General features: G+C 40.1%; 1 protein-coding gene across 3 annotated transcripts in view; it reads left to right on the top strand.

Annotated features, from left to right (window-relative positions):
* The first annotated feature begins 19525 nt into the window (after nt 1-19525).
* The window catches only part of carmil3 (capping protein regulator and myosin 1 linker 3), a 77532-nt gene continuing 69392 nt past the window's right edge, over nt 19526-27665 (top strand). For 2 of the 3 annotated variants that reach the window (XM_044368736.1, XM_044368738.1), the window contains exons 1-2: nt 19526-19807; nt 23840-23934. In XM_044368736.1, coding sequence (XP_044224671.1) covers nt 19750-19807; nt 23840-23934 — 153 coding nt within the window. In that variant the 5' untranslated portion in view covers nt 19526-19749. The remainder of the gene's footprint in view (nt 19808-23839; nt 23935-27665) is intronic. The other variant, XM_044368737.1, reaches the window with a different exon arrangement.

Below are 27665 nucleotides of genomic sequence, written 5' to 3'. Positions count from 1 at the left end.
CTCAGTAGGTTTTATAACCCAGCTGCCTCAAATCCTTTCTCTTTGATCGCTGTCATCAGTCCTCTGCTGATGCACTGGTGGAAAATGTAGACCACAGCTGCTTTATTGCCACTGTGAAGGATGGGCAAACAGAGCTGTCAATAAAATTAAGGGCAGAAACAGCAGAAATCCTGAATGGGCACTGAGAGAGTTGAGATGAAGAGATGGCATGGATGAATAAAAGTGGTTAAGTGCCTGGTGCTATTGGTGCATAATTAGGGCCACAATAAATCTTTTGATAAATGACATTAAAGTGCATGCTTAAGTGTCTCTTATAAAAATGGTAAATGGGAAAAAAAAGATAAAATGTATCAGGTTTCATTCTTCCAATTATTATCTAACCCCTTATAGACTGTACATTGTGCTACCGTTCAAACAAAGTCATTTTGAAGAACTATTTATTAACCTGGACATAAAGTAACTTTCTTGCAAAGCACTTAAACCCAGGTCCAACCTGCTTCCTGCAGCATTGCCAAATGTTAACACTGCAGCAGCTACTGCCTCCTTGTCTTTAGGACATTTATGGTCCCCACAGGGTGATCCCCTCTGATTCCAGTGACCCCTGGACTTCACTGAGTAACATGACCAACACTGTTGTCTATTTTTAAGGTATCTCAAAAATTAATATCTCCTCCCTTGAAATTTGCTGTACATTTTCATGGTCCCCAGGGGATGTTGGGGACCATGAAAATGTTTCTGGTTTCTGGTGAAATAATAAAGGTCTTAAAACTAGATTTTGACAAAGGGACTCTCCTCAAGATAGGGTCTCAGGATTAGATATCAAGCAGAATACACCTATAGGCTCTTATACCATGCTTTAGCGCTGTGTATCTTCAAACAAATGCTCAATAAACTGGCATAACGAAGCTGACCCACAGTGAGCCCAGAGGTTTGGAGACCTGGAGCAGCTACCTGGTTTGCGTTGGTCCCCAGAAGATGATTCATTTTGATGGCAGCGTGACTTTCCATCTAGTAATATCATCAAAACTACACTGGTCTGTTAAAAGTTATCTCTTGTTGTCTTTATTTATTGGGTTATATAAATAAAATTGACTGGTCTTGTCTAATATAAACTTAATGTTGAGTTGCCATTAAAGAACTCCATGATCCCCAGAGGATGAATCATTTCCATTTTGGATACTACATCAGCACTTCTCTAGCACCATCCTCAATCACCTTTAATGTCACCTTTGCACGGAAAACGTTTTATCTCATAAGATAGGGGCAGATTGCCAAGAAATTTGCTGAGCACATTAATGCTCCCAGGAGGCTGAACCATTTTTATTTTAATGTTTCTGTGGCCTCTCCTCTAGCACTCCCCTCATGACTTTTTTTTTTTTTTTTTGCAGGTACAGTAACTCTAAAAATAGCAAGATCATTAGCATGGTGTTCATTGCATCCATCACTATGTATGCATTGTAGCATGTGATGAACATTTCAGCCTGCAGGATTTAGATTTCTGGTGCATCAGTATGTCAGAGAGTACAGTCATCTTGTTTGTCCTTTCTCTTGTAATACTGAGATTACATATCTTCCATATTCTATCACACTGATATCAACTGCCTGACTTGGCAGACATCCTTTCACTATTACTATTAATTAATACACTGCCTTGTCTAATGAGGACCAGAATTAAGAAGGAAATTACACACACACACACACACACACACACACAAACTAACACATGCAGACAAACAAAACAGTAAGAGATAATTAGTTTATTTATATATTTTCATATTGGTTGCAAGGATTCAAATAATTAACTTGGATCACCCCCCCAAACCCACCTCCTTTTTTTTCTTTTTAGAAACCTGATAGAAGAAGGTGCAGCATTAGTTTCACTATAGGAAGTGAGTCCTTGAGAATTGTAAACTTTGAATTGCTTTGAAAAGGGGGGAGAGTTTGTCTTTTGTTGTCATTGTGAAGACACATCAATGAATTATTTTTTCACGTCTCCTCTCCTGCTCTCCTCTGTTTCTGCTAAGGTCAAAGACTGCAAATAAAGGGAAAGGATATTTGTCACTTGCACAAAACCTAAGAGAACAATTCCTCCTCTGTTTGTCTGTTGCCCGCTGGTTATTGAAAAGAAATTTGATTCAAGGCCTGTGATGGATTAGCGACTTCGTGTTCAACCTGTGCTTCTGTTGCAAAATCAAAAAGCAAAAGCAAAATCAAAAGGTACAACTGTTATGAAATGAACTCTGTCACAGTAAGTGGTACTGCTGTTTACACTTTAAATCCTCAAACACGGGTGAAATATCTTTTATCAAACTAACAATCCTTCTTTTAAATAAAATGGCTTGGTAAATGGCAAAGGCTGCACTGCATATAAATCTTTATCTCAATAAATTATAAATTTTGTATTTACCCTCCTGTTATCTTCAGATTTACTAACATCTTTTATCCTTGGAGTCAGTTTGACGGCAGCAATTTAAATGTCCAGAAAATGATTATGATTAAAATTGTTACCCGAGTTCATGTGTCAAGTACTTACTATTTCTTTGTTGACTACCTAAATAGCTCTTTAAATAAAACACAGGCAGTCAAGTGTCAGCAGCTGTATGTGGCTGTGACCTTGTTCAACCCTTCCCTTTGTCTCGTTGTAGTCCAAGACCATTTGTGGTTTGTGATTTTCTGTCTTCTCTGCTGCTCAGGACAGCATCTTTGTGCATGGTGCTCATCAGCAGGACATTTTTCACTTTCTTGGGGCAATAGGAGATGACAGTGGCTCTGTCAGTGAAAGCAAACAATGAAGATGTTACCTTGTTGTTCTTCATCGCAATAAGGTCAGAGGGAAGCTCTGGCTGTTTCTATCTGACTGTGTATGCTGCCCATATTTTGATACCATATTTGGCCGGTTTGCTTGGTATGTGTTGTCTGAAGGGACAGCGCTCACAAAATGCAACCAGACATTCATCTACAGTCACATGGGGGCCTGGATTGTAAGGAAAGGGTAATCGTTGAAACCACCTGTCCCATACATCCCATATTGTTACGAGTTTGTCACTCTCTTGTCAGCCCTGCCTTGTTTCTCTGTTATCAAAGCATATGACATGGGGGAAAACATAAAACGTCTTTTGAGACATGGTGGCTGGAAATATTGCCCTTCCAGTGTCAGCATTCCAAAGGCTTGCTGTTGCTTCGCCTTTTGACTTATACACTCCAAGCGGGTAGCTCCTGGTCTGAAAGGTGAAGCCAATGCAAAGTGCATTCAACCTGCATTCTCTCTCAGCAAGGGGCGATTCCACTGGCTCCAAAAAGAAGTCTGTTTGTACAGAAGTCTATGAGACAATGACCCTATCTCTCACTTGATTTATTACCTCAGTTTCCTGATGAGTTTATGGTCTCAATCACTAGTTTCAAGTCTTCTTCAATACAGAATGATGTTCATTTTGTAAATTATGTTCCCATTTAATTTAAATTTGACAAGAAAGCAGGGTATGCTTTAGGATGTGGCTATATTGTGATTGACAAGTCGCTACCATGGCGACAACGTTGGTTAGGTAATGTAACCTTGGTGTAACCCCAGATTCACAGAGTATAGGCGAAGCCGTAGCCCTCACGGTGTTTTCAGTTCATGAAGGTTAATTGTAACATTTTGGTCATCTAAAAAATAAAAGTCTTGTTCAGCATTTGGTTGTACTTAAAGACTCCCTAAGGAGTCGGATGTTCAGTTTTTCTGGTGAGCACATTTTGTTTTAATGGTTTTTCACTAGCGAAAATTAGCATTAGCATTAGCATTTTCACAGTTAATCATAGACTGTAAATGCACCGTGCAACCAAGCTAGCAGTAGGGTTAGCTCGACCCTCTCGTCCAAATATGGTGAAATGAAAGCTTGCAAGGGTCACATCCAAGTCTTTCCAGCTGTCTCCATACAAGTGCCTCCCCTCTAAGTTTGTCATCTCATGTATATTTGTGTAACGTGAGGGTTCAATAGGTGGTAATTTGACACTCTTCATAAGAGAAAATAGCAGGATGGAGACAGGTGACTTTTTAAGCAGGACTTTTACTCTAGCTCCCGGCATCAGAGACATAACAACAACACTTCCTCGTCTTTTTGGCACATGTGACTAAACCAACCAATCATAGGCTAGACAGAGGCAGATCCAACTGTAATGAGGTAAAACCACAGAAGCAGATTCAATACTGTTTCAACCTTCACAGGATGCTGATGCAAATATTTGAACCTGTAAATATGTAAATAATACAGCATCGATATATAAATAATTAACTGTGTAAACATTGGAAATACATATTTTGTGAATTAACTTGAATGTATAAATTAACTTCACTTTTAAACCTTACATTTGTTTCAATTGATGGTGTTACGAAGAGCTAAAATGCTGATTTTATGTCTTTGATAGCATGTCTGTTGAGGCCTGGAACCATTTTGATGACATTAGCAGCACTAAGTCTACCCTGTTGTTCAAGTGGGGAGAGGGACCATAATAACTTTACATTTTTCTAATGTAACATGTCTGCTGGTCGATGAGAGAAAACAAGAGGGTCAACACTAAGGGTCTCATTCTCATCAGAGAAGGATGCCTCATAATAATCAAGGTCCTCCTCAACAATATCCTCTGTCTCAGACACATTGTCCTCAATGTCACTTTCACTGTGAAAGAGCTTTGATAAACCTCACTGGCAGAAAGTCTTTGCTTAGAGGTCATTTTCAATTGAGAGAGAGCATAAAGAGAGAGCACACAGAGCACCAAGAGAAATGGTTTAGAAGGCTGCTGTGCAAGCTTTTATATGTTTGCTCCTCCTACGTTGTATGAACTATCAGTGTCCTCGCGGGAACCATATTTCCCTGCCCCCACAGCATGGGAAATATCAAAGTTCTCGTGGAAATTATGTTTTCCCCTCCCCCATGTTGTGTGAACTATCAGTGTGGTATGGTTATGTTAGGTTAAGGCCCTAAAGCAAAGGCAACTTTTTTGAAGATTATAAAATTGTATGTTATAGTGACCTCAATATCATCCAAAACAACCAAAAAAAAAGTGTGTAAAATGTTGATATTTCTTATGTGTTTTATACAGCTAAAACAACCTGGGGTCAAACTGACCCCAAAGAACACTGATGCATACAAAATGTGCACAGGATATTGAAAACATATCATCGTGCTAATCTTATGTTTACCCAGTTGTCCCTATTAAATTAGGAAAAGTCATTAAATATGAAACAATTGAATTGTGAGATTAAACAAGATAAAATACTGAGAAATAGATATACGATATAGATAGATATACTTGTAGCATGACAGCTCTGTTACACTCTCTAGCCCTGTCTCTTTCAGCTTGACCAGTTTTACTATCATCCTGAAGAAACCCACCATGTGTTCACCTCTCTTGGAGAAACAGAGTAGCCTGAAGGGCAGATCATCATGGGGATCTGCAGCACAAATATAATCCGAAAAAACAACAGAATCTGTGATCGCTGTCACTACAACAAAACTCCTGCAGCTCAGACTCCTACTTGGAGATTTCTGTTATATGAGATCAAATAAAGGTCATAAAGATTCTGAACTTGTGAAATGATGCCCAGAAATAATTTGGGAAAATAAAGTTTGTATAGCCAACCCATTTTTTGAACAACGCTTTGACACAAAAGTTCTGAGAGAAAAGAAAAAGCTTTGTGAATATCCGAAGTACTCAAAACAGTGAAAGTTCCAGCTATGTTTGCGACATTGAGAGTAACAAGCATGATTTTTGTTTTTGCAGCTGCTGCTAGCTTCTGTTCCTCTATGATTTGTAACTCAATGGGTTTTTCTCAGACAAGGATTCTTTCATCAAAAGCTGAAACATGTTGCTGGAGTTTTACTTTTATATCCCAAGATAAATGGTTTTCAACCACAGTGTTGGCAAGTAAAAAATTGAGCACCTTGTGATTTTAACTAAGAAAAATTATGTTTTGCCATCATTTAACAATTGTAAAGTAGCTTACATGAGGCTGTCACAGCACGGCACTTTCTAAGACTCATGGAGTTTGCTGCTGTTGAATGGTATCACGAATAGTGTTTTTCTTGATTGATCCAGATGTCATCACACTCACAAACAATTAAAGTGCAACTTCACTCCCAGGTCTGACCTTAACTCCACTTACTGCATAATTTTGAAAAATGCTAAAAGGGGCTGAGAGAGGGTCAGGGGGTGCATGTGAGAGGCAGGAGGGCAGGTATGGCTAAGTGACAACCCCTGGCCAGAGAAAAAAATAAAATAAAATAAAAAGAATAAATTATAATAATAATGAGAGGATAACAAACAATATGACAACATTTAAATGAGCCAGAAGTCATTTTTAAATAAACCTGTCTGTGTTTAACTTGGTCTACTCTCACATGAAGGCAGTTTTAGCATCAGGAGCTAACAGCAGCACTGACCTGCTGGAGGAAATCTCTCCATCTGTGACTGTCTGTGGGAGAAAAAGCTGACAATCACAGATGGAGCAATTTGCTCCAGCAGGTCAGTGCTGCTGTTAGCTGCTGTTAGCTGCTGTTAGTTGCTGTTAGCTGCTGTTAGCTGATGAAGCTACAACTGTCTCGCATATATTTCACACTCAGTGCGCAGTTTCACCCTCAAGAGTGGGGGCTGGGGGAGGCGGGCGTAAACATTCTACTATTTAATACATTTCATGACGTAGAGAACTCCTAAATGGTCGACTCTATGTCAGCGTTGGCCCCGCCTTTTCAGCGCTAATTTTAAACAGCAGATAACAGGTTGAGCCATTTTCAACCCATGAAATGCTGATTTTTTTAAAATTAATTTGGTGTCAATGTCAATTATAACAACAGCATTAATGTGTTTCATCACAATACAGTCATATAATTTAGTTTGCAGCTCGAAAAACATGTTTAAGTGTGCAGTACCTCTTTAAATCAGTCATGTGAAGTTGTAATCCTGTGCAATAATGCTGTTATACCAAATCATCTGTCTAATCAATGTCATATATATATATCAAAGGGTAGTATAGTAATTGTGCAATATTATGCATATATTATCTTTTATGTTATCTTTTGGACTGCATGTATGCAGAGTTTCATATCAAAGAGAAGAAACTTGGACATTGTTATTTTACTGACCAATGCTTGCAGTATTAACCCTGTTTATTGCAGTAGTCTGTCTCCTTACAAAACTATAGAAACAGCCTGGATTCAGGTCTTCACTGAGGCAGCTTCTCTATTCGAGATGATAAGTAGATTTTAAAGAAAGGTGTTATCTAGGGCAATTCTTCTGGGAGCGTGTAACACAGAACTCTACTGTAAACCTGCAGATTGCCAGAAAGGATCAAACACTGCATTTCTTATATGAAGGAAACTCTTCATTCTATTATCATTCTGCAACTCTCAGTGCTAAAACAAGTAACATTTACAGAAAACACATGCCCTCCAGGCCAGCTACTAATAGGTTGAAAAATACAGTCAAGGAAATTGTGCTGTTTAAAGCTCTTCTAGTCATAATTTTTTACATAAACAATAAATGAAATGACTACATGCAATGTGAAAGATGTCTCCTCCAGTGACAAACCATCAGAAAAAATGTGTCAACTCTGCAGCTCTACTGAGCTTTTTAGCCTCTTGTGGCTCATCATTTTGGTTTTATGGCAGATTTATTGTATGAGACAGCAAACAACTGATGAGTGACTGAATGCTACTTGTCCAGCACCAAGCAGTTGACAAAATTACTAAGTAGCAGTTGAGCTGTTGAGCACAGTCAAGTATCCAGAGAGTAAAGAGAATAGAACTAAAAGGAGAGTGAATATTGGGACAATAATGTTGCTCTGTGTCAATTGGGTGTGTAAGTAGGCAACTATTTTTTTACACTTTATCAGGTAATCAATATGTGTTTCTTCTTCCTCCTAATGGAGAGAAATAAATGCAGCCTTAATGTAAAGAACACTCCCTGTGATTTTAAGACACACACCAGTTTAGTACACCAAAAATTAAAGGAAGTGCAATCCATGGTGCAGTAACAGAAGCTTTGAGTTGCCATGAATTCTTATGTGTCTTTAAAATAAAGAATTATTACAATAAATAAAGGACAAAACAGAAACTGACTGTTAAATCAGAAGGAAAATGAATTAACCAGTTAAACAAGTTAACAAAATAACAAAAAATAGAATTTAAAAACCTTCGATTAGGTATTTTATACATTTCATACATTTTATACATATATTCAGGTGGTATGCTCCAGACACCGTGGTATGGTCAAGTCAAGTCAAGTCAAGTCAATTTTAGTTATATAGCCCAGTATCACGAAGCACAATTTTGCCTCAGGGGGCTTTACAATCTGTACAGCAATACAACATCTTCTGTCCTCAGACCCTCGATTCATATAAGAAAAGCTCCTGAAAATAAAAACTTTAACTGGGAAAAAAATAGAAGAAACTTCAAAAAGAGCAACAGAGGAGGGATCTACAGACATGCAATAGATGTTGTTTGTACAGAAAAGAACACAAATTACAGAAAAACAGCACACACTAACAGGATGACAAACTTCTAATGGATTTAAAATATTTATGAAGAATGTGATCAATGTGACACCAAGCAACTTCCAGGTGCCGCTAAATAGAATAGGACCTGAGCCATGTGACCTCCATCACCATGGAGACCTGAGAGGAGGACAGACTACGCATTCACACAGGAGAGAGATAGAGAGAGAGAGAGAGAGAGAGAGAGAGACAGAGAGAGAGAAAAACATGAGGTGAGGCTGAAACTTCTGTAGGATGAGGTACCGGCACCGACAGCCAGGGAAACAGAGCAGTTCCAGGATGGGTGATAGTCCAGCAAAGAGATGCCTGAGAGAAAAGAGAGAGGGGGAGGAAATAGAGAGAGAGAGGACAACAAACAAACAGAAGGTTAGAGAGATGCAATGGTTTTCAGAGCAGCAGCAACAATCAATAATCTCCTTGGCAGGACAGACAAGGTTTTTAATTAGTAACACTTGGTAAATTCATTGAGACAGAATCCGACCCGCTGTACTGTACAAGGTCATGAATCAATCAATTAAACGTGACTAATTGAAGGTTAAAGCAAAAAGATTAGTTTTGAGTTTAGATTTAAGGGATTCAACAGACTCGGATTGTATGACATTATCACATTATATGATATTATTTTTTCTTAAAACTGTGAATAATAATAGAGTATCACAATGTAGAATGAACAGAGTCTGTTCATGGCTGAGCAAGATGGACTTAGACAATCACCATTATATAAAAAGAATGAAGGCTACAGAACATCCAGACTATCCAAGTGCAGAAAAAAGAGAATAGGGCACATGTAGTAATTCACAATGCTGTAACATCTTCAAGCAGCAAATGATAAAAAGTAAATATTTCTCTGAGAGCTTCAGTCGAGATCTTAAAGCATCAAGAGACACACTGGAGCTGTTCTATTTAGAGGTGTAAAGTAAATTAGGGCTGCAACTAATGATTATTTTCATTATTGATTAATCTGTTGATTATTTTCTCGATTAATTGATTAGTTGTTTGGTTCATAAAAGAAAATGGTGAAACATGTCAATCACTGTTTCCCAAAGCCCAAGATGACATCATCAAATGTCTTGTTTTGTCCCGACCAACAGTCCACAACCCAAAGATGTTCAGTTTACTGTCATGGAAGAATAATGAAACCAGAAGATATTCACATTTGAGAAGCTGGAATCAGAGAATTTTAACATTTTTTCTTAATAAATGACTCAAAACAATGAATCAATTATCAAAATAGTTGGGGATTAATTTAATAGTTGGCAACTAATTGTTTAACCGACTAATCGTTGCAGCTCTAGAGTAAATTGTTTTGGTTTGGCATTTACACACCTAATTACATTTTCATTGCTGTGTTGGTTCAGTTATGAGTTCAGAATACATATTCTAGACGGAGAATCAAACCACATTAACTGTGCTCCACTCTGCTTTCTGGTGTGTCTGATGCAATGAACATTCTGTTGAAATGAGTTCAAGTACACAAAACTACACTCATACTCACCCAGATTATATTGCATTGAGCATTGCTCATTTTTCAACTCATGCTTCCCACCCAAGATAGACTCCAGCCGCCTCGGCCCCGGAGAATGAACAGATGGGCAAAGAAAATTAATGAGTGAATGAATGAAGACCTGCAGGTATGCTTGACTGATCACTGAGTCTTTGAGACGTACCTGTATTTACCTGCTTTGTTGAGGCTTCACATTTTGAAATGTTGATTAATTCCATTTAAATGATTACTATTTAAATTTTTCATTAAATACTTTTCCTGCTGCCAGGCATGTTTTTAACAGTTTTCAAGGAACACTTTGCATCACTGTTATTCACAAGAAATGTAATTTAATGTGACTGTTTGTTTCCAGTGAAGAAGGACTAGAACAAAAAATGTACTTGTTAAGTAACCCCATCTGCCACAGTCTGTCATAATCCTACATTCAGGTGCACAAAGTGCGCATTATTTATTAATGTCAGACCATCATGCAGATACAATTATTATTATTATTTTTTTATAACTGAAACTTGTTATATTGCAACCTGCTGCTAGTCACAAATATCTGAATGCTTCTGTCACAAATCTCACTAACTCTTAGTTATTTTGCCATGTCACTATTTCAGATCCTGCCACTCCCTCTTGCCATGCAATCACCTCATTCCCTTCATCTGGTTTTTCGCCAAGCTTTCCAGCATTCTTCACTTCTGTTTTTTTCCTAACCTGCCTGTTTTGACCCTGCTTGCCCGCTTCCTGGACCTTGGATTCCCTGCCTGCCCCTTGTTGGATTTGTTTGCCTGAGTGACTGATCTCTTGGTTTTGACTTTGCCTGTTGACTAGTAAACTGAACTCTCCATGCAACTCTTTCTGTCTCCTTATCGTGCTTTTTGGGTTCAAACCTGCTAGTACCAGTGAACATTACAGCTTCAGCATTAGCTAACAAAACTGAGCTGACAGATGAGGACTACATGCAGACCAAGAGAGACTTTTTGTAAAAACACTGTGAGGTAAGGTGGGTGGTAATCATTCTAATGAGGACTACTGGTACTACTGATAACACACCCATGGGTTCTGTTCTGTCCTTAAATGCATAAACATTTTCCCACTCTTCCACTTCAGGTATTTCAAAAGCCTGCTGCTGAATTAAATGGAGTGCGCTTAACTGTGTAACTCTACACTCTTAGCCTCAACTAATGCGAGCTATGCAGATGTTACTGTACCTCCACTCCCATTGTAATTTCACTTCCATCAAAAGCGTAATGCTCTAATATATTCTTTAACTTTTTATGCCAACCGCTCCATCTCTTGCTCTATTCATTTTTTTTACCACATTTTTCAAGGACCCAAATTTCCTCCATTATGCCAAAGGACAGGAATCAGTTATTATGCTATAACTTAAAGCTGGGTGCAAAAAGCTACTAGCTAATTTTGAGATATTTTCATTAGAGATATTTAACAAGAACAACCTAGACAGAGTGCAGACCTCCACGAGGGACTAATAGCCTTAAAGTTAGAAGTTACTTTCACTGCACTGACATATGAGTTATATGAGCATAGCTAAAGTGTGGTCTGATGGTGGGAGTGTGAACGTACACAACAGATTTTACGCCAATTCGACCATTAGTTCAAAATATGTTGATCAGACACATAAAATAAACACAGATGGACAGAAATGATCAGAAAATGTACTTAGTGGAGGTGTAGTTGAAAAAGATGAATTTTTTGGCACAATTTTTTTTTTTTTTTGCTGCTTCACTGTGTTAGTGGTCTCTGATTCAGCTTAGATGAATATGCAGACAAAATCTGTGCTTGGCTGACACTCATTATAAAACATAAAAACAGGACTAAGTAAGTAAGTAAGTGTGGTTTTGCTTGACCATGAGCTCAGCCCTTTGGAAAGAACCACAACCCAAGTAAATCTGCTGTTTTCACACACGCTGCATGGATACTCTGCAACAGTTACTGGTATCAGTCTGAACTCTGTGGTCAACTGATAAAGCCTGCTCCCTGTCACTTACTAAAAGCAGATGACAACCGCAGATTCACAACTATTGACTCTTCAAGGGAAAGCAGCCAATATTAGCCTCAAAATATGTAGACTTGTCACCAGGCTTTTTTTTTTTCTTTTTCTTTTCAAATAAAGTCACAAAAGAGGCCAAACCCAGTGATGTAGGTGCTGATGGCAACTCTGAGGTGATTTCAAGAGTGCCTCACTGGGTCACCTGTTTCATTGTTCAGCTTTAATGACTTCTTTAAACTAATGCCATCAGGAATGTTTTAGATTGCCAGTATGTGAAATAAACAGAAGAAAGTTTGGTTTTATTCAAGAGGCAATATTGACATATGAACATATGAACAACCACAGTGTATAGATTGATGATTGCACTTGCACTTCTGACACTAAAAAAAGAAAAGAAAAGTGGATTTATGGTGTTGGATATAGGCCATCTATGGACTGACCACTGCCATCAATCCTTGTGTATTTCAGTTCTTTCTAACACTGTCATATTTGTATTTTGTCTATGTGTTCTTCTGTTTGCAGTATTTTCAGTTGAGATGAATTGAATTGAATGTGCCTTTCAACACTGTGTACTGTATATCAGACTTTAAGGGACATTCATTCAGCTGGCGCGCAACACTGACACTGTCTGGAGTCTTAATTAAGAATTAATGAACCAACAAAACAAATGACATAGATGTAAAATATATGACACATTTGAAGTAACATAAATTCTAAAGGGGCACTCGCTACTACTCAGCCTGTAAAAACAGTTGTATGATGTCTTGGGTGGTTCGAGAGGGAGCTTTCCAAAACGCCATAATGATTATCTAAGATTGGGCTTGAGACTTAAACAGAAAGCCTGTCTTATAAATTTGGGGCGTGGAGTTTGAAAGACATGGACATTTACCAGGCAGGGTGAGTCTAATGAAAGATGCTATCGAGTTGCATTATGGGGAATGTAGGATCCACTGTTTTGACACATGCTGTGGACTAAAAGTCAGGATATCTCAGCCTCTCTTGCATCAATTTGACCATCATTTAAAAAAAAAAGAAATTCTTATTTGAGTCCCTCGACTTAACAAAAATGCAAGCCTAAACACTGGAGTACAGGCCTAATCTCATTCACTTAGAAAAAGGCACCAGTTTATTGTGCAGATTTGCAGATAAATATTAAACTTAAAACAATGAATAAAAAATATAAATGGTTAAATGTGTAGTGTTGTTAAAAAGTAAATTGAGCTTACATTTGAGTTTACAAGGACAAAAACACAGAAAAAAACACACAAGCTTGCGGCAATTGTTGCTGTTGATCCTCTGGAATGTTTAACAGGATGTTAATACAGTAACTACAATGTTTATTGCTTCCTTTTTTCTGTTTTGATATTTTTGAAAACACAAAATTGTATTCAAGGTAAATGTTACCTTATTTTTCATGTGGTGACACATTATTAAAACTGTACAGTAAAAAAAAAAAATTAACAAGGCAGGTCTCATAGTGAAATTTACTACTGTGACAACAGAGCAAATTCTTACCTGCTGTTGAAGACTGTGAGATTTAGCTAAAAGGTCCAAAAATAAGTAAGTTTTTCTTTTTTTTACCATTTCCAAAGTCAAGAGTGAACTTTTTATGCATAAAAGTTGTTTTCTAGTTAAATTTCTATAGTGTCCTACAATATTATCACAATCTACTGTATCTCCAACAACTAGGCAGTGCATATAATCAGATCTGACACTCCTTCTGCACACTTCAATGCAAAACTCACCCTTGCAGCTACAACACCACCACTACTGCCTGATACTCCCTCCACTCTATTTCTCCAGCCTTCTCCTGCATTAGCATTTAGATTTGTGTGATTTCAGGATGTTTCTCTCTATGGGTTCATGTTAATTCAAATGTTTAAGGCTCTGCCGGAGGCTCTGTGAGCTCTGAGACTGTCTGTGTCAAGCTTTCACAGATTCAGGAGTATTTCAGGGGCAGAGCTGAACCACCAACCTCAAAATGGTTGTTGTAATACATGACTCAAAAGTTGATGTGTGTCCTGAGTGACATTTAGTCAAGTTTAGGTCATATCCCCCCTCCCACTTTGGCATGGAGTCAATCTTCCCTGTTAGGAGAAATCTAAAAACCTCAAAGATGTCTGGGAAAAGGACAGAGAAGCCCTTTAGGCATCATGTCCAATCAATACTCTGTTCAGCTTTTTGGTCTGTGACATTAACAGATCAGTGGAGCCACGAAATAGAAAGCCAGACTGTTGAGCTCATGCTGTTATCCCCTCTCCAGTCTTAAAATCTTCCATGTTGCCTCCAATAACTCACTGACTTACTATCTATTTTTTTTTTTTTTTTTTTGAGGCGCCAATGCAATGAAGAGAGGAATCAGACAAAATAAGTCTTGTAACAGCAGGAGCCCTGACAAAGCAGAGTGTGTCGCCTTGTGGAGTGCAGCACATGCAGACAGTCAAGCTGTCTGCATGTTACCAGCTGTTTCAGACTCCTTCTTAATCTGTATGCAGGCTCATTTAGCAACTGGCTGCTGTGGATTCACTTTTCTCAAGCAGAGTCATTGCTGTGAAGGTCAGATAAAATTTATACCCCTGGGATGCCCAAGAACCTACAGTCCATTTGTGAAAATGCTTCTGTGATGGTTTAGCAGTACTGTACATGAGTGCAATTTTGATATAATCATATTTATTAATAATTTGAGTATTTCCTGTTTATACTACTTTATACTTCTATTTTTCAGATGGCAATATTGTACTTTTTACTCCACTACATTTATTTGGCGGATAGAGTTATTGGTCAGGCTACATTTCAGATTGAGATTTTATATAAAAGAATATATGATAAACTTATAAAATATAACACATCATTAAAGTTTAAACCTGTGGCTCTGAATGATTTGGCTTGTGATCCCTTACAAATAATCTGTCTAGTTTGGGTCCTTTGTCATGTTTCAATTATTAGCAGTTACACCAAAAAGAGATTCACCCTCTGTACTCCTCAGATTGGTTCATTTAAAACAATTTGGATTCCAAAGAGGTAAAATTATCCAAAATTTCACAAAAAAAAAACCAAGATCGGAGAAAAAATTTTGTGTAGCAGCTTCATCTTTCCTGCCCAATTTACCATCTCATGACCCCTCAGGTTTATCTTGTGACCTTGTAGAGGGAGCTTGACCCTTTAGTTGGGAACCAGTGGACTGAACTCCCTAAAGGTATATTAAGTAGTTAAAACTAGCAACCAGTAACAACAGTAAAATGTTATATATGCAGTGATGCATTAATTCATACAATATATCAGTCACAGAGGCCATTTCTCTGAAAAACTAATACTTTTACTTTTGATACTTATCTACATTTTGCTGATAATACTTTTGTACTTAAGGTGCATTTTTATATTGTTGTATTAATTAAAGAGCAATTTAACACCCTCTAAATATCTAGTTTTTGCTGACCTCCAGTGGTTTAACTCTTCTCCTTGCTTTACTGATGTACGGGTGTACTCCAAGACACTGTGACATCACTGTTGGGTGTGGTTACAGGTGCAACAAATCACATTTCTGCCTACAACCAAACATACCCATCAATGATGTTGTGTGAGGTCAGAGGTGACGCAGACTTGAATCTTTCAACCAGAGAAGGAAGTAAAACACTGAGTTTCAGCCTGGTGTTATGTTACTCTTTAAGGACAGGATCTGAGTACTTTCTCATAGTATAACATAATAATTTATTTAAGTATGAAATATTCAGAGTGATCTATGCCACCTTGAAATATATAACATGCTAATATACAATATCAGTCTTCCTTCTGCTTACATGAAATATAAAACTTCTGTCCATGCGATGTTAGCTGTGTTTAACCAGATGAGGGCAGTGTATCACAGCTCTGCTGCCTGTAAGCTGCGTGTTACTCTATCACGTTCTATACACTGAGGAGAACCCAGCCTGTGGTGAGTGTTGGGAATGGATCGAAAACCTGCTTTGAAGCATCATCTTGAGTTATTACTGATGTCAGGAGGAACAGTGAGACAGTGCGTGCTAACACTTTTATATCCGCTGGCTATTACGGACTGGATGTTGTTGCCATGCAGTGTGTTACACACTGTTACCCCCCTCTTCCTCTTCACCCCCCCCCTCACTGCCCCTCTGAGGGAGGACTAAGTGTTTCTGTGATGTGAGGATTGTCTCACTTCTTCTATGCACAGATGTTGTGTTGTCTTCTGTAGTTACTGTCTGCCAAATGATTGTGGTCTGCAGAAGAATAGAAGCACAAACAGATTTTCGATGAATGTTTCCTTTTTTGCTCATGAGCTTTGTCTACCTTCAACACGTTGCTGCCTGAGTAGCAACGCCTTTGTGAAACCCTTTTATTCCAGCATTGTTTTTTATAAGCATATTCATACAGTACAGTACCTACGCAGACAAGTAATTGGAGGCATATTGAGTATCTCAACTCCCATCTATGAGATGCGCATTGATGAATAAATAATGGATCGTTCTTTCAAGTGCATCTTTGAACGGTGCTGAAGTTTTTAAACCCATGAAACCTGGAGACAGCTACAGTCAAACTATAAACCTCTTATTCTAGCTGTCTTGGCCCTCCGCCTTTTTCCTTCAACGCCCCAACCCCCTCTCTCTCTCTAGCATAATGCCCCCCACTGGGTCTTCTTTCATCAGAGTAAAGTATCAGTGAGACACAGACACAAAGGTCTCTCACACACATGCGCAAACATATACAGAAGCATGCATGTATATAGTAGACACCACACTTTTGTTATATGGCTCCAGGGTCCCTGAAGGGCCAATTTTTGGAAATGACACCATGGGACACCTGCACCCTCTGCATACACACAAGCAGCCCATTGATGTGATTTTTCATGAGCACATTTGTCATATTAAGAAGTGATATATGAGACTACAAGGGTTAAAAAATCTGGTCTAATTTTGACCGCATCCATGAGAAACAGCGGACTTGGGCTGCATAAGCGATGACATTGACAAGTAGCAGCCATTCAGATGAGTGGGTGGATCATATATCATAGTTACTTACAGTTTGAGCTTCAACCTGGCCTCCCAATTCTCCATCCCAAATCCTATCACAGCCATGAGTGGTGATCTCACAACTCCAAGGAGAAAGGCACTGAATGAAACTGTTTGATATATTGCTCTGTTCCCAAAATGTCCTCACATCGTTACAGAAATATTGCCACAAAAACACATTTATCAAAAGCATCAAATAAACTTTCTGCTCTGATATTATAAAACCATTACTTTTCAGTGAAGAGCTATAATTTAAACATACATCAAATGAATCCTTTGTTATTCTCTGTCAAAAAAAAGGCAGACACAAGGGAAAAACCAGAATCAAGGGGACTGCTTTGTCACATGAAAGCCTTTCTAATGATGTAATCCTGGATCTTTTTAATAATACTGAAGGTGATGTTGGATTCCTCTCATTCTATACGTATGGCAGAGGGTTGCAGAGTCATCATGACCAGATCATTATCATTCAAACACTTCCTTTAGAAGGAAATAATAGTAGGGTAGTGTGACCTCCATTTGCTGATCAGACTAACCTGACTTAAACAAGCTCCATTACAGAAGAAGGTGAGGGAGCTTTTGCTTCTCCCTGTGCCTGGAGCCTTCTGCACCGTTTGATCTACAACTACAGAATTTCTCTGTGAATATAAATTATTGCTGCAGAAACTGTCAATGTTTTGGGGGGTATTTCAAAACCATAATGTCAAATTGTTGTTTTAGAATGTTCTTATTTATTTTTTGGGTTTGCAGCTCTTTGGTAAGGTTCTTTTTATCTTGCGTTTAGAATAAAATCTTTTGTGTGATTGTATCTGATGTAATTTTATTTCTGATTTGATAATCACATTTCTGTTTATTTATGATTTTGTGAGATATGTACATGTATATGTTTCATGCTTTTAGTCATACTAACAGCTCTAGGGATGACAATGTCAGTCTGTCAGTCAATCTGTCCACCTCTTTGGTCCAGACTGAAATATCTCAACAACTATTGGATGGATCAGCATGACCTCTGTGCTGAATCATGGTCCCAAGAGGATGAAGCCTGCTGACTTTGGTGATCATTTGACCCATTGACTGTATATATATTTATATACAATTAATGATCTGACCTTTCATCTAGTGAAACCTTGAGGTTGACATTTTTGATTTTTAGTGACATGTCTTCACAACTATTGGATGGATTGCTATGAAATCTAGTGCAGATTGGACAAATAGACGGTGCCAAGAGGATGAATCCTTGAGACTTTGTTGATTCCCTGACATTCCATCTAGCACCATCAGCAGGCCAACATATTTCACATATCCTGTGAAATATCTTAAAATCTACAAGAACAATTGGTTCAAAATTTTGTACAGACATTCATGGTTCCGAGAGGGTGAACCTTAATGACTTTTGTTGATTCTTAGACCTTTCCTCTAGCGCCACCATGAGGTTGATATTTGTGTTTTTTAGTGACATGTCTTGACCTGGAGGAACTGCCATGAAATAAGGTTTACATTCATGTTCCCCTCAGGATGAATTGTAATAACTTTAGTGATCCCTTAACTTTCCCGCTTGTGCCATCATCAAGTCAAATCTTTGATTTGTCCAGTACTTTAGTTTGAGGCCAAATACCCGCAAAGATTCCCATTCCCATCAGCCTCGGCTGTACTTTGTGCTAACTAGCAAATGTTAGCATGCTAACACACTAAACTAAGATTAACATTGTCATTGCTGACAGTAACATCTAGCACCGAACTGTCTTGTTTGTTGATCAATCTAATATGATCCCCTTCAGATGTTACTTCATGTTACAGCATGGGGGGATAACACTCACACAGGATCAATCAATTAATCAATTAGTCACTCAACAGAAAATTAATCAGCATTTTTTTAGGTAATAGTTAAGCAAAAATACCAAACATCTCACATATGAAGATTTGATGCTTTTATCTGTTTTGAATTGTTGGAAATTCAGTCGTTGTAAATACAATCTCTTCAGGTTTTGTTCTGTGGGTTTGAAGATGTCAGCCTGGGCTCTGGGAAATTGTACTAGGCATTTTACATTATTTTTTTGACATTTTATAGATGAAACAATTAATTTGAGTAAATCATTGCCAGATTAATTAGTAATGTTGCAGCACTAATTAAAGTTGCAAGCCCTAAAACAAGCTGCAGCTGCATTGTTTAACAAAGCATACATTGTTTCATTGTTTCCATGATGAGCCAAGTGAATGTCTAGAAATCATATAGGGCCCCTGACAAGTAAAGTCTGGGGCCCCTGAATGTAATCATCTTTAATGAGCGACCTAATTCCAAGCAAAATGTCGCGGATTTGATGATATGCGTTGAGTTTGGAACATGATGAAAATACAGCGGCAGAACCTACAACCCTGCCCACCCCCCCACTTCTCTCTCTCTCTCTCTCTCTCTCCTTCTCCCTCTCTCTCTCTCGCTCTCTCTCTCTCTCTCTCTCTCTCTCTCTCTCTCTCTCATTCATGTGCCTGAGTACTGAAGTCGGAGGCGCTCCTCGGGTTTTGCCAGTGCGCACCACGGCATCGCTTTGCATCACTCTGACCGGCTGTTGCTGCGCCCGGAGCACCTGCAGGCGCGGCGAAGGGAGGAAAATAAAAAGGGGCAAAGAAAAGAGTGCGCAGCGGCGGGGACGCTTTCAGGAGCAGAAGAAGGAGAGCTGAGGGCCGGCGGGAGGAGCGCACCATGGCCTCAAAGGAGACCACAGCGGCGGGCTTCGTCAACGTCAGCAGGGAAATCACAGGTGAGCTCAAACATGAGTTTTTTAACCTCTCATAACATCTCTTGAGGAAGGGAAGAGGAGAAGGGGAACAGGTTTTTAGGACGCATGGGATTAGTTTTTTTTTCTTTACTCGGCTGCTCTTTAAATCTCCGCTTTCCAGTGTGTTTGATTTGAAAGGAGTTATCACCGCAGGGAAGCGCAGGAAATGTCTCCCAAGGCTAAACCAGACTTAATGGCTGTTGAAGCTTGGAAAGATTGTAATCCCATCGATCTCGGAGCGGGAGTGTTCACTTTCGGATTGATTTGGCATAAAGATCTGCCGTGAAATTTATCGCGCACAGGGGCCCCGTTGTGCTGTCAGAGTTATATGAAAGTGTTACAGTGCGTGCGTGACGTTGATGTGCATTCATTATGAGTTTTCATCTCTTTCTTCTCTCGCGTGTGTGCGTGGGAGTTATTGTGCGACCAGGAGCGCTTTGCGTGCAGCAGGCAGCGTGGGTTCAGCTGCACAGAGCCTGAGTCTCTCTCTCTCTCTCTTTGCTGGGATTGGACAGTGCAACACACACACACACACACACATAGATTTCCACACTAACATGTTTGGATGGTAAGATGTTAAAGAAGGTGTGTCTCTCACTGCTAATTATCCTGACATGGCGAGTTAAATCCCGCTGTTTACCAGCTCAGCCTGGTCAAACCCCGTCTGTCTGGCCTGCTGATAAGAGCCAGGCAGTATTAAGCCATCAACACACCTGCCACATCTCAGCCAATGGGGGATAAGATGGGGAGGGGGAGATGTGGGAGGGGGGAGGGCTGAGTGAGCAGATCCATCAAACTGTCAAAAAGCCAGTGCGGATATGAGATGGTATTAAAGGGGAAGGGGGGACTGACACATCCTGGTTGTTGGACTGGCCCCTCTTCACCCCTTCGGGAGCAGATGCCGAGGTCACACCAGTAGGCCTTCGGGGGGCCCGCAGAGTGTGTTAAAAGGTTTAAGCGATTGGGTCTTACCCAGCTTAACGTCAATAACTCTCTGTTTGTCTTTGGCTGATCCTTGCTTCGATCTGCCAGTGTGCCACCACACTCCCCCACCCACCAAACAGACGCCCCCCCCCCCCTCCTCCCCAACCTTTCCCTCCCTCCCCTCCATTCCCGCCTCGTCCTCCCCGCATCTGCTGCTGCTCACTCAAGTGTGAGAGCCAACTTCATGGTTGTTGCCGGATGTGGAAAGTGAGAATTATGAGAGTGCAGCATAGTGAGAGAGTACAATGGAGCATCGTGACACAGCATGACTCGCTGTATCTCCATCTGGTGGGCTCTATGGGTGCATATTTAGCATGGGTGGCCCTCGCTGGAAATGCGGGCTGTGAATTTCACAGCTTGAAGGCATATGCGCATGTTTGAAGTCTGAGGATATAGGTTGCGATTGTGTGTCTCAGGTTGTATTATGTCGGTGGATGTTTCCTTTTGGATTGTGCAGGGGATGTAAATGGAGGAGGCCTCCGGTGCGGTTCAGTGAGCTTCAGCAGGGTCATGTGGCATTTTGTAGAGGCCCCAAAAGATTCTAGCTCTGGATCTTGTAGTCAGTTCCATTGAGATGAGCCGCGCTGCTTCTATCTTTCTCTGAGGCTAAAAATAGCCCAGTTATGAGTCCTCTACAGCTAGAGGTTGTGTCTGCATGTGTGTGTGTCTGCCTGTCCTCATGTTTGTGTCTTTGTAGCTGTCTACTTGTCTCTGTGACTGTTAACCCCTGTGCGGCTGTCTTTAAAGGAATAATCCGCCAGTGTATCCCTGAACTGACAATAAGAAAGACAAGAAACTATGACAGCATCGTCCGCATTAACATGGTGATTTTACTGGGAGATGATTTATGATTCGCTATCATCACATTCAAACAGAACTCATTTGGATGACAGATCTCAAACCAAAGCTCTCAGATAACACAGTCACTGATTCATTTTCAAAGGATCAACTTCAAACACCTGCTAATGATGTCCTAAATCCGAGTCTTAACGCTCAGATGTCCAGCTTTACTTCACTGTTGAAAATCACTTTAGTAGCACAATGTACAAGTGACAAATTTAAAGCAAAAAACAACATAAAGTGTCTCAGTGGGGTGTTGAGCCATGCAAACCTCCAGAACAGCTTCAGTGCTCTTAACTCTGCTGGAGGGACAAACACTGTTCTTGGCTGACAAAACAATCTCCACTCAAGGTCCTCTTACTTGCTTGTACTGGAGCTTTCAACCATCTCACACAGTCTCCATCAGCAGCAGCATTTTATTAAATTGTCATATAAATGTAGAATTTCAAACTTTTCATGATTTATGAGGACTTTTGATACTTTTGGACTTTTTGTCCATGTTAGCTTAGACGTTCAGTTTGGCCTTGAGCAAACTTCATACACTGATGGATATGTAATTCAGTCAAAAGCTCCAGGATAAGCACGTAAGGGGAGCTGGAGTGACAATTGTTTTATCAACTGTCAAGCTTAACCATTCTTGGTGTTTTGATGATGACCAGGGATGTGGCAATCTGATATGCCGGTTTGTTATCAGTACTGATATTGACCCTGTTAAGCGGATCAGGTATTGGCCATTACAGTACGTTCCTGATGCACATTAAATATAATTTCTTTGTCAGTGTCATTATAAAAATTGTTTCCGCTATCCGTTACATTCATTCAGTCACAGAGGCCTGATGACTCATGACTGATGACTGCTTAGCAGTACAAAAATCCCTGGCCTCATGTTACCTTACATACTTTATAAATAATCCCAATAAATTCTACGCAGTGTGGTGTACAGATTTTAAAATTTTAAAATTCAAGATTTAGTCTATTGTCATTTTCGTATTGCGTATTTGCATACACAAAAAAACTCAAATGCTGTCCCTCCCAGCCCACAGCGGTGTAACAACAACAACAACAGAAAGGATAAAGGAAGTACATGTCTCAGTACAGTGTAGACAACTTTTGCATGTCAATGAGTGACCAATAATCCATTTTACATTATCCTGTCCAGAGAACATTGGGCATTAAAAATTAGCCTAGCTTGCACTCCTCCATGCTTGCCCAGCTTACTCATACTTATTTAACCAATTTTTGCCACCCATTTGCAATGTTTCTTAGGGGTGCACCAGTCTGGGCTTTAGCCAGATGTGACTGATCTTTTCTATAAAAATTTGTATAAAATGTATTGATTCCAACTTAAATCAGTCTCGCTGGGCTGTTGACTTGCACCACAGCAACTATGTGCACAATATAGTTTTATATTTACCAATATTTTCCAGCAATTACTATGGTTTTAGCAGAGGCCCCATTATAGGGTAGGGCGATGTCTACAGAATCGACATATGATGATGTCCTCAGTGAAACATAGCGATGGACGATGGAATCAAAGTTAAAGCCACATTAGCATGTGACTTTAACACACTGCATCTTGATGAAGCAGTACAAAAAACACACACGCAGAGGTATTTACCTTCTGTAGGTTGCAATATGTCCGTTACACTTTTTACTGTGTGACATGCAGATTCGATCCGGGCCGGCCGTACCAAATTGGTGTGTCTGAGTGTGCGGTAGTGCGTGTGTGTGGTGTTTGGGGCAGCTTTTAAATCATGTTATGATGGTAGAGGGCTCAGTGGTGATGACTGTCAGATCGGCCCAACCCTACCCCATTAATTTCTTTTCTGCTCTGTTCGTTTGTTGCTGTGAGCTTATGCTTCTAAATAAATATACGCATCGCTTCCACTTATAGTTAAAAGACACATTACACATGGAGGGAAAAAAAGAGTCAGAGCAGATCTATACTCTGCATTGAGTTTTCAGTATCTGGAGAGAAAATTGTGCTTCCCTAATGCTTCTTTCAGGAGTTTTCTTTAATTTGTTAAGCAGCTGCATATTTCAACGTGTATATTTTCCCCATAAAAGCTTTTCACGCTGTTTCAGAGTGCATCTTGGGCCATCTTTTTATTCTTTTATGTGTTTACATAATGTAATTAGCTTCCCTGTTTTTATCTTTTTTTTCCCCCTCCGCTCTTCCTCCCTCTCCAGAGAGCATCAGAAAGGTGCTGGACAAGCAGGCCATTAAGTTTGTGCGAGCCATCAAACAGGACACCAGGAGTGGCAAATCAGAGGACAGGATTCTGGTGAGTGACCCCAAATCACCCTCATTCCCTTCTCACCAGCCGTCCTTCATCACTCTGCGGTCGCACCACCTCAATGGCCACGTTATTGAAGTGAAAGCGTCTTAACGCGAGAGGCGTTGAATATGGAACAGGACGACTTCTTACAGGGAAAATTGAAATCAATGGAACTTAATTGAGATAAATTGAAAGGGCTATAAGAAGTCGCAGATTACGCATCCCAAGACACACAACAGACGCGTTGAAAATCAGGCTTAAGGCAGATGCTGCCTAAGCAGAGCAAAGTGGACACCATGCCATGGCCTACTGAGTCCGTCCTCAGAGTTTATTAGATGTGGCAGGATGGCCTTAATGCCACAGGCAAGAGATTGGTGCGTGTATGTGTGTGTAAGCCCGACATAGTGTTACTGTACGTATAGGGGCATCGTTTATTGTTTTTTTGTTTTTCTTTTGAAGAAGAAGAAGAAGCCTTCTGCATGCCAGAGGGTGTGTGGGCAGCCTGCGAGCCAAGGCCACTGCTGCTATTGAGAAATTGTCAATTAGTCAGCCACATTAGCGAGTGATCAGTTACTCACTCGCAGTTGCTATGCGCGAGAGAACGAGCTCATTTCCTCCCCTGAAGAAGACAAAAAGGACAAGCTGATAAGCGAATCAAAACTATTAATCAGTACTTCTCAGTTTTCCGCCTCTGCTATTATTTAGCGTTAGTCCCCCCCCCACCCCCACTCCTTATATCTCCATCATTACCACACCCCTCTATTTTTGTCATCCTCTCTCTTTGTTCCCTCTCTCCCTCCCTCCCCCTCTTATCTGTCCATCTCGATCATCCTCATCCCCATCATCACCCCAGCCCCCCTTCCCTCCTTCTCCTCCCCCCCCCCCCCGCCACGCCGCTCGCCTCTCACTTTCTCCCACCTCTCCCTCGTTCGTGCCCTTCCTTCATCCCTCCATCTTTACTCAAACCTGTAAAAGGGTATTGAGCTCCTCTTTCCATCAGAGGCAATTCAATTAGGTCTCCGCCTTACGAGAGTTTTTTACTATCCAAATGGGTCTTGGCTGCCGCTGCCACTGCTCCAAATTCTTTCAAGGAAGGGAGGGGAGGGAAGGGGAGGGGGCGAGATGGGTATAGGCATCCATTCTAGCTCGTTGTGAAGGTCTGCCCTCTAAAAGGCAATCTTTTCACTCTAATGGATAAATTCGTTTGGATGTATGAAGGTTGAACACATGAGGGAGTTTGTAAATAGACTGTTTGTTTCAGTCTCTCTGGGTATTGAGCACAAAATACTTGCTCATGCTTGAAAATGTCACACATGGCACGGGTAGTTAGAAAAAGGTGGAGTATATGAGGATTGCTTTCTAAGACGGAGCTGAAATTTAGCCTTGAAAATCACTTCTCTAAGCCTGAAGGCTTAGGCAAGGCCTTCCTTTACCTCTATCCTCCCTTTCATGTGCATCTCCCCTTCACGACTGAAGTAGATTTTAGCAGGTCGAATTGTACAGGATCGTGGCTTTCATCTCAATTGTGGATTGTTTAGTTTGTGGAGCCTTTAATATGTTATACATTAAATTTATATTGTATCTCTAAAAGTCTTTGTTCTACATCTTGCTCTTTGTTTTTGCCCCAGTTTCCCCTTCTGGAGACTGCTGGTATCCAGCTGTCTGTGTGTGTTGACTGTACCAGCCGTCACGCTGCGACACACACACTCACACACATGGGGTTGACTCCCCCACCCATCTCAGACAGGCACAGGGAGGGCTCAGCATGACACCCAAACGGCACCCAAGGCGATGTGTTGGGGAGCTTCAACATGCACACACACATACACACACACATGCGTACGGCTTGACATGTGCGGGGGGCATCTACACAGACACACATGGTTCAGTGCATCAAAATTTGCTCGCATACACACTCTTACAGCCATTATTAGATCACCCTATTTGAAGATTAGAGGCAACTCAGAAAACAAAGCATCTTCAAAGGCAGAGAGGGAGAGAGAGAGAGAGAGAGAGACAGTGGGGGAGGTTAGTGGGGGGAAGGAGTGGGTGGGTGTGATGGAAGGGGAGGGCGCCTCACCAGAGGAAAGGGAAGACAGTGAGGGAGAAAGAAAGGGGGGAAAGGAATTCTCTGATGTGTTGTGATGCCCCAGTTGCCGATTTGGCTCTTCCGCCACTTATTTATCCTGATTGGTCGCTCCGTTTTATCCTCTGTCAACTCTGCGGTTCCCTCGTCTCCTACCTAATAATGGGCCTATTACTGGCTGAGATTGCCACTGTTTGACAGTCCTGAGCACACTCGGATGCATCAGACACTTATTTCCACTTAGGTCCTGCGGTTACGTGGAGGTCCGTCTCATGAGACTCCAGCAGGACTGGGGTTTGAGGTCGAGTTCGTGGTGCGGCATTTAAAGTTTTAGGTGTGTGTGTTGATTTAGGGGGGATGTGTACAGCAGGACTGTTTATGTAGAAAAGTGGTGGCGGTGGGTAATGATGAATAACAGCATGCTCAGCAATCACTTTTAAAGCTGCTTTATTCTACATACAACAAATAAGTTCTCAAATCACTTCCTGGAACTCCTCAAGCTTAATATTGACTTAATAATACATACTTTACTTTTTATGTACTCATTATTGTAGTGTGCTTCTACTCTATTTCACCTCTTCCCTGTTTAATGTTTTATTTTATGTGAACTGAGGGTCTGAAAGACTGTAAAACTCACCAAGAGAAGCTTGTGATTTTGGGCTGTAAATAAAATAGACTTGTAGAAGAACAGTTTACAGTTGTTCGAATTCTCAGATGTGGATGTGCTGGATATAGCTGAGCTTAGTAGTTTTGGACGAAATAAATAAGTAAATAAAAGTAGTGTAGAGCTTATTCATTCCAAGATGTGCGCCGTGTTTTGTAGTTCATCTGCATCATCATTATCTTTCTTTGAGATTCCTTCCTTCCTCGCGTCCCAGATTTACCCTCACGAATCTCATTTTCCTTAATTCACTTGTCTCGTTATTTTAATTTTGTTGTTTTACTTTTTCCTTCTCATTTTTGTTAATAAGGTAATGTGTCTCTTTTACCGCTTGGAATTTCTTAACCTCATTTGCACAAATTAGCGTGTTCAATCTTCTCTCCGTGCATCTTTTTAATTATTGAATTTTAGTGCTGTTTGGGATTGTGAAATTACTTCTGTTCCTCAGCGCTCTGTCCAGTTTGTAAACTGCATGATCGACTCGTGCTTAACTGATTTATTCAGACCCTGAGTTAAATCAGTGGTGGTAAATCCTTAAGCGTACATATTGGCATTGAAACTAGGTGTAACTGCTTTAGTGCAGTGGTTGCTAAAGAGCAGGAACCTCTCCAAGAAGTCATACATGAAATCTCAAAAATTCTTTGGAGTTACTGGACAATTTTTAATTTTTTGCTCACTCTTCCACACACAGAGAAAACAAAATCAGTTTCAATTTGATTTAGAGCGTAATTTTCTTCATTTTTAAGGGAAAATACTAACAGTTACTGTCTAACTTATACAACATTTGAACAGACATGGCTTCCCTTTTAATGGATCACAAGCTAAAAAGTTTGGGGACTGCTGGATTCCTGTAAACCTTGACCTCCAGCTCAGTTCTCTTGACTGCATAGAAAACTGTCATACTCATACTGTAGCTGAGTATGACAAATGATTTTTCAATTAAATTGTGGCTTTTTCCATCAATAAGTATAAAGTATGATACATTCCCTG

The sequence above is a fragment of the Thunnus albacares genome, chromosome 12 (assembly GCF_914725855.1).
Source record: "Thunnus albacares chromosome 12, fThuAlb1.1, whole genome shotgun sequence".
In the NCBI taxonomy this organism is placed as follows: domain Eukaryota; kingdom Metazoa; phylum Chordata; class Actinopteri; order Scombriformes; family Scombridae; genus Thunnus; species Thunnus albacares.
This window is presented reverse-complemented; position numbering and strand designations above follow the sequence as displayed.